Below are 18,070 nucleotides of genomic sequence, written 5' to 3' on the forward strand. Positions count from 1 at the left end.
TTTTTAGAAAACTGATTACTTAAATTATTTTAATATTTTTAAAATTATATAATTTAAAAGTTATTTTTATAAAATGACTTAAAAAATGTTATCACTTTTACATAAAGTAGTAATTTAAAATTCTTGGGTTATTTTAATATTTTTAAAAAGATGTAATTAAAAGATTGTGAAAAAAATAAAATAAAATAGTTAATATCACGCAACTCACCGAGTCATAGTTATTTACAAAAAAATCATTCTTACATATATTTTTTAATAAATAAATCATCGAACCTTTAAAAATTGGTTATTTGGATTATTTCAACCAAAAAATGCTATATATCATGGTAATATAAAAAGATTGTTTTTTTTATAATACGTAAAAATCTGATAATATTATTATATCGAATTTATATGTAGTTTGGTAATACAAAAAAATTGTTTTTTTAATAAATAACTATTAAAAAATTACATTTTTAAGAATCGTTATTAAAAGAGAAACTTAAACATATAATATTTTTAATAGAAATTTTGATTAAAAAATAAATATTTTTTAGTAATAATATATTTACATAATAATAAATAATATTTATAATAATAATATATTTACAATTAAATAAATTGAGTAAAAGAAATTAGTATAAAAAAGGAAAAAGACAACAAAGAGACAAAAATACAAAAAATAAACAAAAAAATTATTATATAGGATGATAGGGGTGTCATTAGTAAGGAGTAGGGGTGTCGTTAGCATCCCCTAAATTAAATTTGGAAAGAGAAAGAAGATCAAAATAGTTCTCTTATTTAAGTGAGTTGATTAAATTTATTTGACTATATTAATACCAGTGACTTAGAGTGTGCAAAATTAAAGCCACGAGTCTCATCCTTGTTTAATATAATATAACATACTTTTATTATAATTTTTTTCTTCTTATTTCGGGTCTACTAAATTATAAGATGGATGTATATATAGAATTTGATTGAATTCATTCGTTCAATCCTAACAACTTTAATAACTCGTCCATACCTGCATGGTTCGTCGTCGTTTCTCAATACCCGCTTGTATTAGACTATTAACGAATGCTTGTATTATATGAAGGTTATTTGAATGCTTATATATGTAGAAATAAGTGATACAACACTTATGAACATGTTATCTGGATGCTCGATAGTTTTAATAAATCTAAATCTAGTTAGTAAATATGTTAACATAAATAAATTTGTAACTTCAACTTTTGCAACATTGGTACAAACACCATACCAACTTGTATCAATCAAAAAAAGTTAATACCGAATACAACTGATTGATACATGACACAAAATTTTACGTACCAATTATAATTGGTCGGAAAGATCGATAAATACGGATCGACAATTATTATTTTCAAATAAAAATTTAAAACAAAATCAATAATCTACAAATTGCGATTTCATGGATATCATCGATCCACTCCGAAGGGTATTTAACTATCTCCGTCTCTTTAACTGCAGCGACTTATCCAAATTCCGGCCATCGATATGTGCACTCTCGAAAAGCAAGGCAACATCTTCTTCCTCACGTTGACCGGCGATGGCGGCGATGAACATCGCCTCAATCCTACTCTCATCTCATCCATCCGATCAGCTCTTTCTCAAGCCAAATCTCAGTCAACTCCCGGCACCGTTCTTGTCACCGTCGCTCAAGGTAAGTTTTTCTCTAATGGTTTCGATCTCGTCTGGGCCAGATCCGCCTCAGGAGGATGTCCTTCCAAAGCCGTCGATCTCCTCCGCCACATGGTGAACCTCTTCAAGGATGTAGTCGCCGACCTCCTCTCCCTCCCTATGCCAACGATAGCCGCCGTTACCGGCCACGCCGCAGCGGCGGGACTTCTGCTCGCGATGAGCCACGACTACGTCCTGATGCGGCGAGATCGGGGGGTTTTGTACATGAGCGAGATCGATATCGGGATGACGTTACCGGAATACTTCACGGCTCTAATGAGGTCGAAAGTGGCGAAGCCGGAATCCCGGCGGGATCTGTTGTTGCGTGGGATGAGGGTGAAAGCAGAGGAAGCGGTGGCGAAGGGATTAATCGACTCTGCGCATGACAACGGGGAGAAGGCGGTGGAGGCTGCTGTGCGCCTGGGGGAAGAGTTGACGAAGAGGAAGTGGGACGGCGAGATATACGCTGAGATCCGGAAGTCGCTGTATCCAGAGATATGTGGCGTGCTCGGCTTAACCAGTAAGTCAGTTGTAAAAGCTCGGCTTTGAAGGGGTGGAAATGTTATTTATCAGATTTATAAGGTTGTTTTGTTGTGGGGGAATATTTGAGGGGGTGTGACTGCATAACCTTTGAATAATGTTACCCAAATTGAAATATAAACTTAAACTACTTTAATTTTTCAAATGAAACCAGATATATATTAATGTATGTGGATGTAAAATAAAAAATCAATAAAAATGTTTTATATAATTTGTTAGTTATATGGTTTGAATATTTTTTTATTAAAAATAAATTGGTGTAAAATAATATTGTAAGCGACTTTTTAATCAAATCATTCATAAATCTATTTTCATGTTTTCAACACCATCTTATTTCCATTTGAACATTGATTATTGATCAAATATTTAACAAAATAATATAGTTTATGTTTTGATTCTCAATGGTTCGTTTGGTTTGTATGATTGTTTTTAAGGTATTTGGATTTTATAGAGGGATTCGGACTGTAATAGATTTGAAATAATTGGTGTGTTTGGTTTGTAGGATTTGGAATATAATTGGATTTTATTTTTAATAGATAGTTTATAAAAATAATTAAATTATATTTTTATTAATCAATTATTACAAAACAAATGTATTTAACATTTTTTTAAAACCTTATTTTATATAATTCTACGAAATCTCGAGTATTCCCTCCGGATTTCAAAATCTTATATTTGTAGGATCTCAATTAAATCAAGGATTTCAAATCTCGGATTTTTTTCATTTGATCACAACCTTTTCATTTCTGATCGGATTTGGGCGATTTTGGAGGCTATGGTTTTTAATATCTTTAAGGGAGAACAAATAGGATTAAAGTTTCCTTGACTATTTAGGGTTCCTGGAAGTTGAAAAGGTAAAATCTAAAACTTTGTTTCTTGACCTATAATATCGTATTTGCATCTCACTTTTGATGAGTTTTATGAATATTTGTGCTTTTCGACATACTTGATATGTTTTTAGTTTAAATATTGGCAGAATGTTGATAATAGATTTATTTGATTATTTTGAAACATAAACCTTCAATGAATTCACCAACTGACATTTATTTCGTCAAATGAGGTTTCTTGAGTATTTGGATAACTCGTGAGCAATATATGGTTTTGTTTCGTGGAAAGTGTTGTTTTGGGATTTACCCAACTTGTGAACTTCAATGGCGGCACTTGAGTCCTTGAAGTTATAAACGTGCAAATCTTTGATATTTGCCTATTATCGGCTTTGTGAGAACTTTTGAAAATGTAAACCATTCGGTTTTTGGACTTCTTGCTATTATGCTTAAATAAAGTGATGGGTATGGACCCATTCACGTAATGGGTGCCATGTGCATTTTAAAATATTTGGAAAATGTCTTTCGTTCTTATAAGGATTACGATGACTTTATTCAAGTCTAAGTGTTTATGGATCCCTTTGGCTTGATTTTAACTTAAATGAGTTAAGAGAACATTTATCTGCTTTTAATAGTTCATTATGGGGTTTTAGACGTATAATGCATATGTTATATAATTTGAATCATATAATTTTTTAGACTGTAATGCAAAGTGGAAAATTGAAAAACAACTATGTATTACGAGTTTTTACAATAGGTGGGAGTTCAAACGAAAACTCATATGTTTTGTGAAAATGCGATAACAGTTGTGAGTCTCTAACATTTTTTAACCAATTATTTAAATTATAATAAATAAAAACATATCAATAAGGGTATTAATGTAATTAGGTAATTTTTTTATGTTATTTTAATTAATTGTAATTATTCCATTATTTTAGATTGAAACTGATCACGTCGAATCTCACGTCCCCATCCCCATCATTTTTATGTATTTGCAATGTGATACCCAGTTATTTTGCTTGACTCGAAGTGTTAACTGTAACAGTAATGTGATTATCAATCAACTTCTGCATTTCAATTTTGAAGTGTTAGGGGCCGTTTACCAAACACTTACCTAGTAAACGCTTACCATTAAATTTAACAATATCGTTTACTTACCGGGTAAGATGTTTGTCCACCAGAACGGTATCGTACACAACAATTTACCTGGTAAGCACTTACTATGGTAAGAGTCGTCGTCCTCACTTACCGGATAAGACTCGTCGTCCTCACTTAACGGGTAAAACTCTTGGTCTTTATCTCACTCTTACCGGGTAAGATTTTTTGTCCTTACCATATTCATCCGGTAAGATAATGTAACTTGATGTTCACTTACTTTAGTAAGCGTTTGATAAACAACCCCTTAAATGTGATAATCTCTAAAATCCTACTCCAGGGTAAATAAGGATAGTGAATAGTAGTATCTTTTAGTATATCACCTACCACACTTTTATGAGTAAAATGATGACCACAATAAATGCTTGCAACCATATCCACAAAAATAAAGATTTTTAGATGTCATTTGTTGACTTTCTATACATCGATTTCTCATTTCTACTTTCGCATTTGCAATTGCTTGGTAGTTCAACTTTCTCAGTTTTATTTGATTTACAAATAATGGCCTTCTTCTTAGATGAGTTTCGGCATCTTAAAATCGAACTAGAAGATATAAAATCAGCCACCGACAACTTTAGCAATGACAACTTGATCGGAAAGGGTGGGTTCGGGAACGTCTACAAAGGAGAAATCTCTCTCTCAAATGGGCCAAGCATGGTTGCTTTTAAGCGTTTAGATCTAGATAGTGGATCTGGGCAAGGAAACGTCGAGTTCTGGAGGGAGATTATGATGCTTTCCCGTTACTCCCATGAAAATATTGTATCCCTCCTGGGATATTGCAACGAGGGCGATGAGAAAATCGTTGTGTACGAGTATGCATCTCGTGGAAGCCTTGATCGTCATTTAAGTGCCAATGCTCTCACATGGATGCAACGCCTCAAGATATGCCTTGGGGTCGCAAGGGGACTCAACTACCTTCATGATCCTAATCCCATGGAGAGACAACAAAGGGTTCTTCATTGCGATATAAAAAGCAGCAACATCTTATTAGATGAGAATTGGAATGCTAAAATTTCCGATTTAGGGTTATCAAAAATAGGCCCAGCTAATCAGAAACACACATTTCATTTCTCTAATGTCACAGGTACCCCTGGGTACATAGATCCCCTGTATCTGGAGATGGGCGTACTAACAAAAGAGTCAGATGTATATTCTCTTGGGGTTGTCTTATTCGAGGTATTGTGTAGTAGATTATGCTTTAAATATAGTAATGGTCAATATCATAGTCTAGTGCGTATGTGGAAGAAAAGCTACAAACAAAAGAAATTAGATGAGATCATCTCTCGAGATTTGTTGCAGCAAATGGATGTGAATTCCTTGGAAACATTTTCAGACATTGCATATCAATGCTTGAAGAAAACTCGTGGAAAACGGCCACTTATGGTTGATGTCGTGGGAAAGCTTGATATTGCACTTACATCACAGAAGATTTATGAAGGGGTGAAATTGTCAGAGGAGTACGAAGAGGTGAAATTGTCAGAGGAGTATGAAGCGATAATTAAGAGTGCAATACCTTCTCTTATCTTTAGATCCAAAGCGGAACTGCAAGCGCTTCTCTACAAAGGGATTATCGTTAATGGTGGCAAAACGGTAAATGGATATTTAACCACTTACGTTGTGGCGCACTAGTAAAGGCTCAGGGGATGTAGTGAAAAATCTCATCTACCCGGGTTCAAATTCAGACGTTGCCAAAAGCCCTTGTGGTCATCGAGGTCCACCTGTGATTGCGATGACTCCAGGCTATTTGTGGGCACCTGGGAATTAATTGATGTGCATAAGCTGCCTCGAAAACCCATGATTACCAAAAAAAAGCTCGCAACACTAAAATCCATCCTTAAAAAAATCTTTATTGATGTTTTCCTTAATTTACGTATTTTTGAAGTTAAAAAATGAAGTGTACTCATCCTACATCACTAAACTGACTTGAACTTGTTTTAATGGATTGTGGTTTTCGTTAAATAAAAACGAAGAACATTGTGAAATGATATCGTCAACAGAATTTATTCCTCTATGGAAGCATCATCGCCATCATCGGTTTACAGAGGATTCAAGGTGACATGTCCTCCCTCTCGTTTTTATGTATTTGATAATAGAGTAAACTGAAGGCGTTGTTCTCTATATTGCTCAAACAGATTCTTTATAATGTTCATGTTCTCTAAAATAGAGAAAACATGAAATTTTCTAAGTTTAGAAAATTCTCTAAAACTTAATGTAGGGAGAGATGAATGATCAATTTATTCAATTCCACCAATGAGATTGAATCGTTATTATTTTATATAAAGTTTTTTAAAGGTGTATCGGGATGATAAAGTTAGAAAAATATGTTATAAATCTCTAAAACATCGAGGATTGGTTGGAGTTGAATGTCATGTTTTTTTAGAGGTTTTAACTTTTGGTTCTTTATTAAATTTTTTTTTATAGAAAACCTATTTGAGATGCTAATCCATGTTGCTTCTTCATGTAGATTTCCAGAGGTCAATTTAGTAGCACTTTCTGGGAACTTCAGTGCATACGTCAAACCTCAATTCTTATCACCAGGAATCACATACACAGTTAACTTAGTGTTCAGAATCACAAACCGAAGTAGGAACTCAAACGCACCTACGTATTTAGCCCTCAATTACAAACTAAAAGGGGAGACAAAATATTCAACTGCATACCTTGCACATGAGAGAGAAGATAGATGGATGACGGTTGAATTGTATCAGTTTACTAGCCACAAAAGATATTTTGACCTCGAAATTCTGTTTGATGGCGCTCACATTCATTTAGACTCCCTCGTGGTAGAAGGCATCGAGTTTCGCCCCTCAGACAGAGTAAGTTGGCAAATACTCGCTTATATGTTTACATCACTTTTCTTTTAAGTTGTTTTTAAACTTTCTTTGCCACACCAACATTTCGTTATATAGAAAAATGGGTCGGGTATGTGAGAAATCATCGCTAATAACTTTTCTTAAGCTATATTTTGACCCTCTATTGCTTGGGTTACACAAAATTTATTCGAAGATAATATCAAATTGCACCCCAAGTTTTGTGTAAGGTTCTAGTCAGGGGCTGTTTATCGAGCACTTATCAACAATTCCCGTTCTGATGGTCGGGAATATTATCCCATAAGATATGTAAAGTTAATTACTGATAAGCGTTTGGTAAAAAAAAATCTTTTAGCTTGTACGTATATACATTCTGCACATCCTAACCTATAATTTAGCTTAATTATCAACAAATTAATTCTCTTGTGAATCCAAGTATATAAAGCGATCTGAAAATCACTACACACATTTTGATTGGTAGAGAACCCATATCGCTTACCTACTTTTCTTGTGGGAACATTCTGGTTTTTAAAGAAAACAATTGGAGAATACAATATTTTCTTTTGTACGGTAAGCGGTAAATGCATACCGGTAAAAGTACACACTTGCACTTGACTTATCAGGTAAGATTCTGATATGTTAAAACGACATTGTATCTAATAATTTATATGATAAGCGCTAATCGGGTACGAATCGTTACCCTCACTTACCGAGTAAGACTCTTGACCCTTGTCATCGCTCTTAGAAGGTAAAGATTCTCGGTTCTTGCCATGTTCATTCTGTAAGGTAAAAGGACCTGATACGTGTTTATCAGGTAAGTGTTTAGTAAACGACATCTTATATTGGATGTTTAATAGGTGGCGTCAGAGGTTGAGAAAGTGGATATACAACCTATATCAGATTTAGATACAGATTGGGAAAAAGGATTGCCAGAAGATCATGAAGAAATAATCAAGTGGTCAAAAGATAGTATCGAATGGACAACGAAAAAGGAACTTTATTTTCTTTTTTGTAAAGGCTTCCTGATCAACAATGGTGAAGAGGTATACTTGATATGAATGATTAATTACGAACATAAGCGTTCGGGAGTTGCTATAAATAAATGTACTTACATGTTTATTGATTTACAGTGGTTTTTTCTAGCCAAAAATGGAAAGAAATGTCTTTTCCTACCGGCAAGAGCGCTTTTAGACACAAGTCATTGGACATTTCAAACTTTACCCAACTTAAGGTTCTTTCTCCATCTCCTAACATGTTTTTTAGACATGTCTATGTCTTGCATATATCTGCACCATGTGCTAACAGTTTTTTACTACAACTAAATTGGGTTTATAGGACACCATCAATTTCTAAGCATCTTGATAGACTATTTAACACGACTTAGTTTATAAGACCAAATTAAAGTGTCCTAAAACACTTATCAGACGTCATGTAAACTTATTACAGCCTATACATGGGACGGTTTAATTTTTGTTCCTATGAACTAAGTCTTATAGAATAGTCTATTATGATGTTTAGAAGTTGATGACGTCCTATAAACCCAAATTTTTTTTTGTAGTCGTAACAACGTTTTTTAACTGAGTTAAGCAAGCATCCACACCGAGTTAGGCATCAAACATATTTGGTAATTGTAACACTTGTATTACATGCAATATGCTTTATATTTTTGCAGGTTTGAAGAAGTGGCTCTTGATTGTTCTCGTAGTTATTTTACTATTCGTGGCGAAATCAAATTTCAAATGCTATCACCTGGAACAACATATGCATATAACCTTGTCTACAAAATAACAGGAGACTTGGACAAAATCGAGGAGCCTGTTAAAGTGAGAAATTGGAATCCTCCTTTTTCCGGTCCCGATGGGATTAGTTATCGATATATCTATTTACTTAGTCCACAATCATCGGTTATTGGATCAAATGTTGATGAAAACAGCCACAACCCCCCGATATCGCAAATGCCAAAAATCAAAGGCCTTCCACGACTACGAAACGATGGTTGGATGGAAGTTCAAATATGGGAATTTGAAACATCTATTAGGGTTGACAAAATTGAGATGTACTTTACGTTGGAAAAAGAATCTAAACGGTGGTTTCGAGGGATTAGTGTGCAAGGCATTGAGGTAAAACGTGAAAGATCATCTTCTTTATGATTAATTGTGAACACTATTGGGAATAAACACCTTCATGTTGGTAGATGGATTTATGATTATAAGCTTAAGGATACATACAGAGAGAGACTTGAGATCATATGAGATCATGATATTTTTGAGACCACCTAAATAACATTAAACCTTTATAAGGAAAAAATATTATGAAGATAATCTTCAATGTGTTTTTCCTATGAATGTTTAGAGTTTTTTTTACCCTCACAATGTTTTACTGTGAAGTTACAAGTGTTATTTTGTGCTTTTATGGGTCTCATGAAAATAAGTTAGTCTCACGTGAATCCAACCCTATATATATGTATAGGTGAAAGATCGTGTAAAAACGAGAGTTAATGTGAGAAACGTAAGAAATGATCTGAACTCTTGATCACCTTTAATCTTAAACCCATTCATGAAGCCTTTGATACAGGGATTGATTGATTAATCTGATGCATTTTGGTTCATCTCATCCTAATGTGCATCCAAAGGTTAAGATCACTTTTTACGTTTCTCATATGAACTCTTCTTCTTACCGAAATCCAATTATATATGTGTGTGTGAGAGAGATATTCAAAAAATTGTTTAAAAAACACAAGAGATCATGGAAACAAAAACTTGCTACAAATTCTTATCGACAAATTAGTAAAGAAGAAAAAGGAGAAAAAATGACTATTTTGCTCTTTATAAATAATAGGTTTACTGAGATAGGCGAAACATCATGTGAAAATAAAAGTTAAACTGAAGACGCTTGATCATCTTTAATCTCAAACTCACCTATTAATCGTGTTTGATTCGGGGATTGATCTGGTGTATCTCACCTCAGCACATCTTATCCTAATGTGTATCCAAAGGTGAAGATATCTTCTTACGCTTCTCATCTTAACTCACATTCTCACAAAAACCCAACCCTCCTAAAATATTTAATAGAATAAGGTGTTAATTCAAATTATGTATGTTAGAGTTATTCACTGACAAGCAAGGCGTGGGTGGGATGACCCGCTAGAAAAATGGGTTAGAACAAACATTTTCGAAAAAATAGGATGCTCCGAAATGAGTTGTTAGCGGGTTGGGTTTGACGGATTTCATGGATTGAAGGTTTTTTATAGTCCCCTAATTTTAACATTTTAACATTGTATTAACAAATCTCCTGAAATTATTCTTACAAATTACAGTAGAATTATGTTTTTACCTTTTTACAGTTATACCTAAAATAAAAATTACAGAAGCAGTTTTTACCGCCAAATTTTAGCCGCCGAATGTTTGCGGTAAAAACTTAAATACCCGCGATATGCTTGAAACGAAGTTTAACAATGGCGCCAAATCTTGGCTCTAAATAAATCTTTTCCCACTAATTTCACATTCCATTCCTTTTCTACGTTTCCATCAAATCTCTCTGGTCTCTACCATTTCACTTTGATTGCCATTGGGTTGGTCATTTTGTCGATCAACTCAAGCTATGGAGACATCATCCATTGCTGTAGAAGGCGCCAGCAAATACATCGTTTCAACTGAACCTACTTCAAAATCAACAAAACTTGCAGATGCCACGATTGACGACACACCGGAATTTCATGTTAAACGGACAGTTACAAGCACCGGTGGGACTCGAATCTCGACAACCCAGATGATCAAGCAGGAAGAAGAAGAGGAAGGTAAGGATTGTTATGCTGGTGATGCTAAATGTAGCAACGCAAAGAAACGTATGATGTCTTTTTCTGAGTTTCTTGAAGCAACCAATACTAAGGTTTTATCGGAAAACGATCCCCAGTATCTTGATTTTATTAAGAAAGAAAGAATGGATGAATCTGAACCCATATTTGATGTTGAACCGATTTCTGTTTGTAACGAAGCTGACTTAAATCAGAAAACCCAGAAGGGTTCTGTTACAAAAGAATCTGGTTTCAATAAGAGCACTCATAATGTGTGTGTTAAGTCAGAACAAATGGACGAATCTGAGGCTGATTCTAAAGTAAAACCAGTTTCGGTTAAGAAAGAAAATGGTTTCGGTGAAAAATGTAAAGCAGGGGAAATGCCCAATTTGGTTCAGAAAGAAGAAGCAAAACCAGAGAAGCAGAAGGCTAGATTGGTTCAGCCAATTTCATCGATGCCCCCATCTGTTTACGGTTCAAATTCAAAGAAAGTGAAGCAAGGGGCTGTGGAGGATATGAGGGTGAGTTTGGCAGTCATAGAAAATGGGGATTTTGAAGAAGAAGCTGATTGGTTGTTGGTGGGAAGGACTGCAATTACTGGGCTATCGACTACAAAAGGGAGAAAACTGGAAGACAATGAGATCGTTCACTTTGCTTTTCCTAATGCAGATTCAAGAAACAGAAGTAGCTCATGGGTGCCTGCAAAAGCTGCAATTGCTGCTTCTGGGATTGTAAGATTCTCTACTAAAAGATCAGGAGAGGTAAACATTTTTTCATGAGATTCATATGATCAGTGTTGTATTTGAGGAAATATTTTTAAGAGATTGTTGGTTGTATGTTTTTGCAGGTTGGTCGTCTTCCAATGGAGTGGTCAAAGTGTTTAATTCCACTTGTTAATTCAAAAAAGGTTAAAGTTCTTGGTAGATGTGTGGCTGCACCAGTGAATCTTAGCATGATGCAAGAGATAATGCTTTACATAAGGTTCATTATTCATCTTCTGATAGTTTCCTTTGGAGATGGTGTTAAAGAAATGATTCTTGTTCTAAAATCTTGGTTCTTTTTTGTGTTGGTTTTGTTTGACAGTTTTTATATCCACCATTCAATATTCACTGAAGATGGAAAGACTTCTTGGAAGCTGGATTGCAATTCAAACATTGATTCTACAATTTATCCTCTTTTGACTTTGTTTAAATTGTTGAAAAAGAGCCCATTTCAAAAGGTAAATGTTCTTTCAAGCTTATCTTCTGAAAGTTTAAGGTAACTGAATTTTCATTAATGGAGTTCTAAAGCTGTTGTTAACTGTTTTCTGACCAGGCTGAATTCACACCAGAGGAGCTAGATTCTCGTAAAAGGGTTCTAAATCTTGAAGTATGTTGTTCACTTGATCTTTACCTCCATTTAGTGTTTTCATGTTATGGGTTGTATTTAAAATCAATCTTCTGAACTTGGTTTATATCAACTGGTTTATCAGAATGATTTAAATGAAGTTGTATCAGCATTACCTATGGTGAAACGACGAAAGGGTGGTGAACCACTGCTTTTAGAACCCAATGAAGATGGTCAGATTCTATCTGAATCATCATTAAACAAGCTTGTTGGTGCTGCAGATATGTATAACTTGGAGGTACATTCAAAATCAACTTATGGGTGTTTCAAATATTAACTGAATCATGATCAAGAACTCGTATTTTTCACTTCTTTTTGTAGGAAATGGACCCTCCAACAACTCTTACATGTGATTTGAGGCCATACCAAAAGCAGGCTCTTTACTGGATGACTGAATCTGAGAAAGGTGTGGATGTTGAAAAAGCTGAAGAAACGCTCCATCCATGCTGGGCAGCATATAGGATATGCGATGAGTATGCTACTCCCATCTTTTCTTGTCTTATTTGTGTTGGTCTTAGTTTTTCATGCTGTTCCTGTATATGCTACCATTATCGTGAGATATAATGGGGTTGTTTGGTCTGGTTTAAATTTAAAGGTGGAAATGATAAGGTTTTTTTTTTGAACTTAAACAGAAGGGCCACCGCAATTTATGTAAATATTTTCTCTGGGGAAGCAACTACCAAGTTTCCAAAAGCAACACAGATGGCTAGAGGAGGAGTAAGTTATTATTTTTTGAAAATTTGGTTCAACATTTACTGCTTAAATATGCATAACAAGGATGGGATTTTTGTTTCTGATATAATCAAATTGTGCAGATATTAGCAGATGCAATGGGACTTGGTAAAACTGTGATGACCATTTCTTTGATCCTTGCAAGACCAGGCAAAGGAACCACTGAAAGTGAAGAGAACATTGAACCAAGAAAAGAAGATCAAAAAAGTGTTTCTCAAAGACCAAGGGGTGGAACCCTCATCGTCTGTCCTATGGCTTTGCTGAGCCAATGGAAGGTTGGTCTTTTGGATTTGATTCATTTGAATGAAGAAAAACACCCTTTTTCACATGTGAATTGATCTTCTTATTGGAATTTAGGATGAGCTCGAAACCCATTCTGCACCAGGCAGTTTATCGGTTTTTGTTCACTACGGAGGGTATAGGAGCACTAACCCGAAAGTGATAGCTGAGCCTACTGTGGTCTTGACAACTTATGGTGTTCTTTCTGCATCTTATAAAAGCGTAATTCATCTTCTTAGCCATTGAAATTGTTTTAAAAGTCACTTCACATTGATTTGATGAATTCCCATGTCTCTTCTAAGCAATAGAATTTATACGAAATCTTGTTTCAGGATCCAGAGACGAGCATTTTTCATAGAGTAGATTGGTATAGAGTGGTGTTAGATGAAGCTCATACCATCAAATCTTCAAGGAGCCAAGGTGCTCAAGCTGCCTTTGCATTGTCCTCGTACTGCCGCTGGTGTCTTACTGGCACTCCTCTTCAGGTAATCTCACATTTTGGCAATCTAGTTGATAAGCTAATTGTTAGTTGAAAAGCTAGCTATTGGCTAATAAATTACCAGTTGGCTAATAGGCCTAATTGAAAAACTAACTGTTAGTTGAAAAGATAGTTGTTGACTAGTAAGTTAAACTAGCCTTGTCTGCTAAAAATTAGTTGAAAAACTTGATGACAATGTAAAATGACTCAAATGGCATGTACACAAATTAATTGGATACATGTGTAAGGGGCATAATTGGAAAAAAAATGGAAAAAAACCCTTGAAATATATTTAAACTCTACTTTGGAGCTTAGGATAAACTAAATGGGGCTTTTTCAATAAGCTCAGAAAATAAGCTAGCTTATGTTTGCCGAATTGTATGCTTTACATCAAATAAAATTCATTTATGCAGAACAATTTGGAAGATCTTTACAGTCTTCTGTGCTTCTTGCATGTTGAGCCATGGTGCAACTGGGCATGGTAAGCAATATAACATGATCCAAATGTGAAATTGACAGACATTTTATCTTTATTGATCTTATTTTCTTCCATTTTTTTAAAGGTGGAACAAGCTAATTCAGAGGCCTTATGAAAATGGCGATAAACGAGGGATAAAGCTTGTAAAAGCCATTCTAAGGCCACTCATGCTGAGGAGAACAAAAGATACAAAAGATAAAGAAGGAAGGTGTGTATATCATTCCATTAAACTTCACCATTTTTCGGTTATTAGAACTTGTTAGTTTTTCTAAACTATGTGTGATCCAGGCCGATTCTTGTTCTCCCACCAACTGACATCCAAGTTATTGAATGTGAACAATCAGAAGCCGAACATGATTTCTATGATGCCCTTTTCAAAAGATCTAAAGTAAGTTTTGTCTTCAGAATTTCGTTCATCTTGATGTATAATTGTAGAGAGCTCATGCTTTTTTCGTTTATATGAAAACAGGTCCAGTTTGATCAGTTTGTAGCACAAGGCAAAGTTCTTCACAACTATGCTAATATCCTTGAGCTCCTACTTAGATTGAGACAATGYTGCAATCACCCATTTCTTGTTATGAGGTACATGTTTCGATTCTCTAAAAAACAGAAAAAGCGAGAGAAACCCCATCCCTCTCTTTCCTTTTTTCTCCCCCATGTCGCCACACAAAGGGCATGGGGACGTAAAAAGGAAAGAAAGGGATGGGGTTTCTCTCGATTTTTTCCTGATGGTCTTTAACTAACAAGTGCATGTTGTTATATGCACAGCCGAGGTGATTCCCAACAGTTTTCGGATCTAAATAAACTTGCAAAAAGATTTCTTGATACAAATGTTGATTCCATGACTCCAAATCCATATAAGGTCCCAAGTAAAGCGTATATTGAAGAAGTTGTTGATGGGTTAAAGCGAGGTGAAAACAGCGAGTGTCCCATATGTCTAGAATCTGCAGATGATCCTGTGCTCACACCGTGTGCTCATAGGATGTGTCGGGAATGTCTTTTATCAAGTTGGCGAAGCCCGGTTAGTGGTTTATGCCCGATTTGTAGGCAAAATTTGAGAAAAAGTGATCTGATTACTTGCCCAACTGAGAGTAAGTTTAGAGTTGATATTGAGAAGAATTGGAAGGAGTCTGCAAAGGTTTTGAAACTGTTGGAATGCTTAGAAAGTATAAGGAGAAAAGGGTGTGGAGAGAAAAGCATTGTTTTTAGCCAGTGGACTTCATTTTTGGATCTTTTGGAGATTCCATTAAAGAGGAGAAAGATTGGGTTTTTAAGATTTGATGGAAGTTTGTCACAGAAGAACAGAGAGAAGACTTTGAAGGAATTCAGTGAAACCACAGATAAAATGGTGAGTAAATTTCTATATCAAAATCTTGATTATTATACATTAGTTTTGATTACTGAAATTATAGTCATCAAGATTGCAATCAAAAGACTGTTTTACCCTTGAAAAGTTGCTGTCTTGGTGCACAATGATAAGACACTTTTTGAGTTAGTTTTGATCGGAAATGCAATGAAAAGGACTATCTTACCCTTGCAAAGTTGTAGTCTTGGGGCACAATGATGGGCTTTTGAGTTGGCTTTGATCAAAATTGTATTGAAAAGACTTTTACCCTATGCAAGACTGAAGTGTTGGTGCACAATGATAGACTCGTGAGTTAGTTTTGATCAAAATTGCAATGAAAAGACTGTCTTGTCCTTGCAAGATTGGAGTCTTGGTGCACAATGATAGACTCTTGAGAGTTAGTTTTGATCAAAATTGCAATGAAGTAGACCGTTTTACCCTTGCAAAATTGAAGTCTTGGTGCACAATGCTAGACACTTGAGAGTTAATTTTGATCAAAATTGCTATGGAAAGACCGTTTTACCCTTGCAAAGTTGGGAGTGTTGGTGCCAAATGATAGACTTTTGAGTTAGTTTTGATCATAAAGCTAAATTCTGGCGTCTTGTAGGTGTTGTTAATGTCATTAAAAGCTGGTGGTGTTGGCTTGAATTTAACTGCAGCTTCTAATGTCTTCCTCATGGTATGCCATTTGACTTTCAAAATTCAATTTTGACTTTTTTAGGTTTCATTTTCTTGATTTACTTGCAACATTCACATTGTGGTGCTCAATCTTGTAGGATCCATGGTGGAATCCTGCGGTAGAGGAGCAGGCGATAATGAGAATTCATCGTATCGGTCAAAAGCGAACCGTTTGTGTCCGAAGATTCATCATTAAGGTTTGAATATTCTTTTCTCTGCTCTAATTAAATAAAACCCATCTTTAGTTTCATGTATTTTAGTTGAAATGCCATTCAATTGTTCATAAAATCCAAGAAATCTTTGGTTTTTTTTGCTGGTTTTGACTTTTGTGTTTTCATAAAGTCAAAGTCAAAATCAACTCTCGTTTTGCCATGCAAATAAAAGATGAGGGCCAATAGTTTTCACTGGTCAAGAATTCTAACCCCTAATTTAAAAGACACATGTTTGAAAACTCGATAAATTAAAGAAAACCTGACAAAAAAAAGTCAAAATTTCTAAGCTGATCAACCCTTTTCAATCTTTGACTTTCTAGGATCAAAAGTCAACCTGGCTTTAATCTTTTCTTCTGGAAGTCTTCTAAATGTAAAAATATATGGAATGTTCTAAAAAAAACCTATTTTTATAACGATACCCATTTGTTAGATTTGGACCATTTCTTTTCGATATATGATAGAACCTTCTTTTACATATTTTCACATTTATAACCGCAAGTTATACATCAAAATTGACTATTTGTTTTGAAGGATACGGTGGAGGAACGAATGCAACAAGTTCAGGCACGGAAGCAACGGATGATTGCCGGAGCTCTTACCGACGAGGAAGTGCGATCGGCTCGACTTGAAGAACTAAAGATGCTTTTTAGATGATTTTTTCTTTTTAGAATTTGTTTTTTGGTTTATGAGATATGGTTTAGGGGCTTTTGGGGGTGGTATTAATTGTGTAGGGTTAGTAATACATCACCAATCCTAATTTTGTATATTTACCAAATTTAGTTTATCTCATTTACCTTGTTTTATTTTTGGTCTGAAAATTGTTCATGATTATTGATAACAATCTCATGAAATCTGTTTTTAAAAACATCAATGTAAAGGAGTACTTTTAAACTAACTTATGGTTGGTCAAATTGGCATAATCCATTTGCTAGATCTTTCTAAGTTAGAGGTAGGCAACGAAATTGACGGTAGATATGGTTAGAAATCAGTTTTGGGTTGGTTCGGGTTTAAATTAGTATCGATTCTGAATTGGTCTATTCTAAACTGAGATGTTGGTTGGTTCCAACCGGAAAAAAAATCTCAGAACTAATTCTAGGCCTAGTAACTGGTCCTTGTCCTGAATCTGGTCATGGGACCAGCTTTGTTTTAAAGAAAATTTAAAATATTTTTTAAAGAAAAACGTTATTCATGTTTTTATAATGTCAGAGAATACACTTTCAATAATATATTTACGTGGATTTATTTTATGAAAATTTTAATATCTTAAAAAAAACTTGAAAATCTTATAGAAAATCAAAATAATAACCAATAAAAAAATCAAAAATATACATTTTAAATAACAACTTCTTGGTCAAAATCAAAATAATTATCAACAAAAAGAAGGAAACCCTTTTCATTTTGAATGATTAAGTCTTAACATTTTTTTATGAATAAATCATTGAACTTTTTCATTTGAATGATTAATTCCTTGAATTTTTGTGAATAATAAATCATCGAACTTTTAGAAATTGTTTAATTACATTATTTTAACCCAAATAAGTTACCTATAACCGGCTATAAAGGTTTTAAAGTAGAAAGAAACTTTAATTAGTTTTACCATTCCCAAAATCTACGTCATTCAAACCTCTAGCAATTTAACACCATTGCTTCCTTCGTCCCCCCCATCGTCATCTGTTTTCTATC

At 34.5% G+C, this 18,070-nt stretch overlaps 3 protein-coding genes across 3 annotated transcripts; all 3 read left to right on the forward strand.

Annotated features, from left to right (window-relative positions):
* Positions 1 to 1,229: 1,229 nt before the first annotated feature.
* LOC112528896 (enoyl-CoA delta isomerase 2, peroxisomal-like) lies at positions 1,230 to 2,386 on the forward strand. Its single transcript, XM_025139916.1, has one exon. It carries the CDS (start codon positions 1,495 to 1,497, stop codon positions 2,224 to 2,226), a length of 732 nt encoding a protein of 243 aa, XP_024995684.1. The 5' UTR covers positions 1,230 to 1,494; the 3' UTR covers positions 2,227 to 2,386.
* Positions 2,387 to 4,697: 2,311 nt separating this feature from the next.
* Positions 4,698 to 9,316, forward strand: LOC112529041. Its single transcript, XM_025140121.1, has 6 exons — positions 4,698 to 5,785; positions 6,141 to 6,248; positions 6,661 to 7,012; positions 7,864 to 8,049; positions 8,137 to 8,237; positions 8,679 to 9,316. The coding sequence occupies exons 1-6, from the start codon at positions 4,698 to 4,700 to the stop codon at positions 9,154 to 9,156; spliced, it is 2,313 nt and encodes a 770-aa protein (XP_024995889.1). The 3' UTR covers positions 9,157 to 9,316.
* Positions 9,317 to 10,606: 1,290 nt separating this feature from the next.
* Positions 10,607 to 17,101, forward strand: LOC112529042 (DNA repair protein RAD5B). Its single transcript, XM_025140122.1, has 18 exons — positions 10,607 to 11,560; positions 11,647 to 11,780; positions 11,883 to 12,018; positions 12,114 to 12,167; positions 12,271 to 12,423; positions 12,507 to 12,658; positions 12,818 to 12,902; positions 13,001 to 13,192; positions 13,275 to 13,418; positions 13,529 to 13,681; positions 14,088 to 14,155; positions 14,238 to 14,360; positions 14,441 to 14,540; positions 14,622 to 14,734; positions 14,921 to 15,500; positions 16,105 to 16,176; positions 16,274 to 16,372; positions 16,919 to 17,101. The coding sequence occupies exons 1-18, from the start codon at positions 10,607 to 10,609 to the stop codon at positions 17,039 to 17,041; spliced, it is 3,435 nt and encodes a 1,144-aa protein (XP_024995890.1). The 3' UTR covers positions 17,042 to 17,101.
* Positions 17,102 to 18,070: the final 969 nt, after the last annotated feature.

Source organism: Cynara cardunculus, assembly GCF_001531365.2.
Source record: "Cynara cardunculus var. scolymus isolate 2C chromosome LG 16, CcrdV1, whole genome shotgun sequence".
Lineage (NCBI taxonomy): Eukaryota > Viridiplantae > Streptophyta > Magnoliopsida > Asterales > Asteraceae > Cynara > Cynara cardunculus.

What these genes read in the sequence shown, in the direction of transcription:
- LOC112528896 (XM_025139916.1), top strand. Translation starts at nt 1,495, where the DNA reads ATGTGCACTCTCGAAAAGCAAGGCAACATCTTCTTCCTCACGTTGACC.
- LOC112529041 (XM_025140121.1), top strand. Translation starts at nt 4,698, where the DNA reads ATGGCCTTCTTCTTAGATGAGTTTCGGCATCTTAAAATCGAACTAGAA. An exon ending in ATCGTTAATGGTGGCAAAAC is followed by an intron (nt 5,786 to 6,140) that starts GGTAAATGGATA and finishes TTTTAATGGATT; the next exon opens with GTGGTTTTCGTTAAATAAAA. An exon ending in CAAACTTTACCCAACTTAAG is followed by an intron (nt 8,238 to 8,678) that starts GTTCTTTCTCCA and finishes ATATTTTTGCAG; the next exon opens with GTTTGAAGAAGTGGCTCTTG.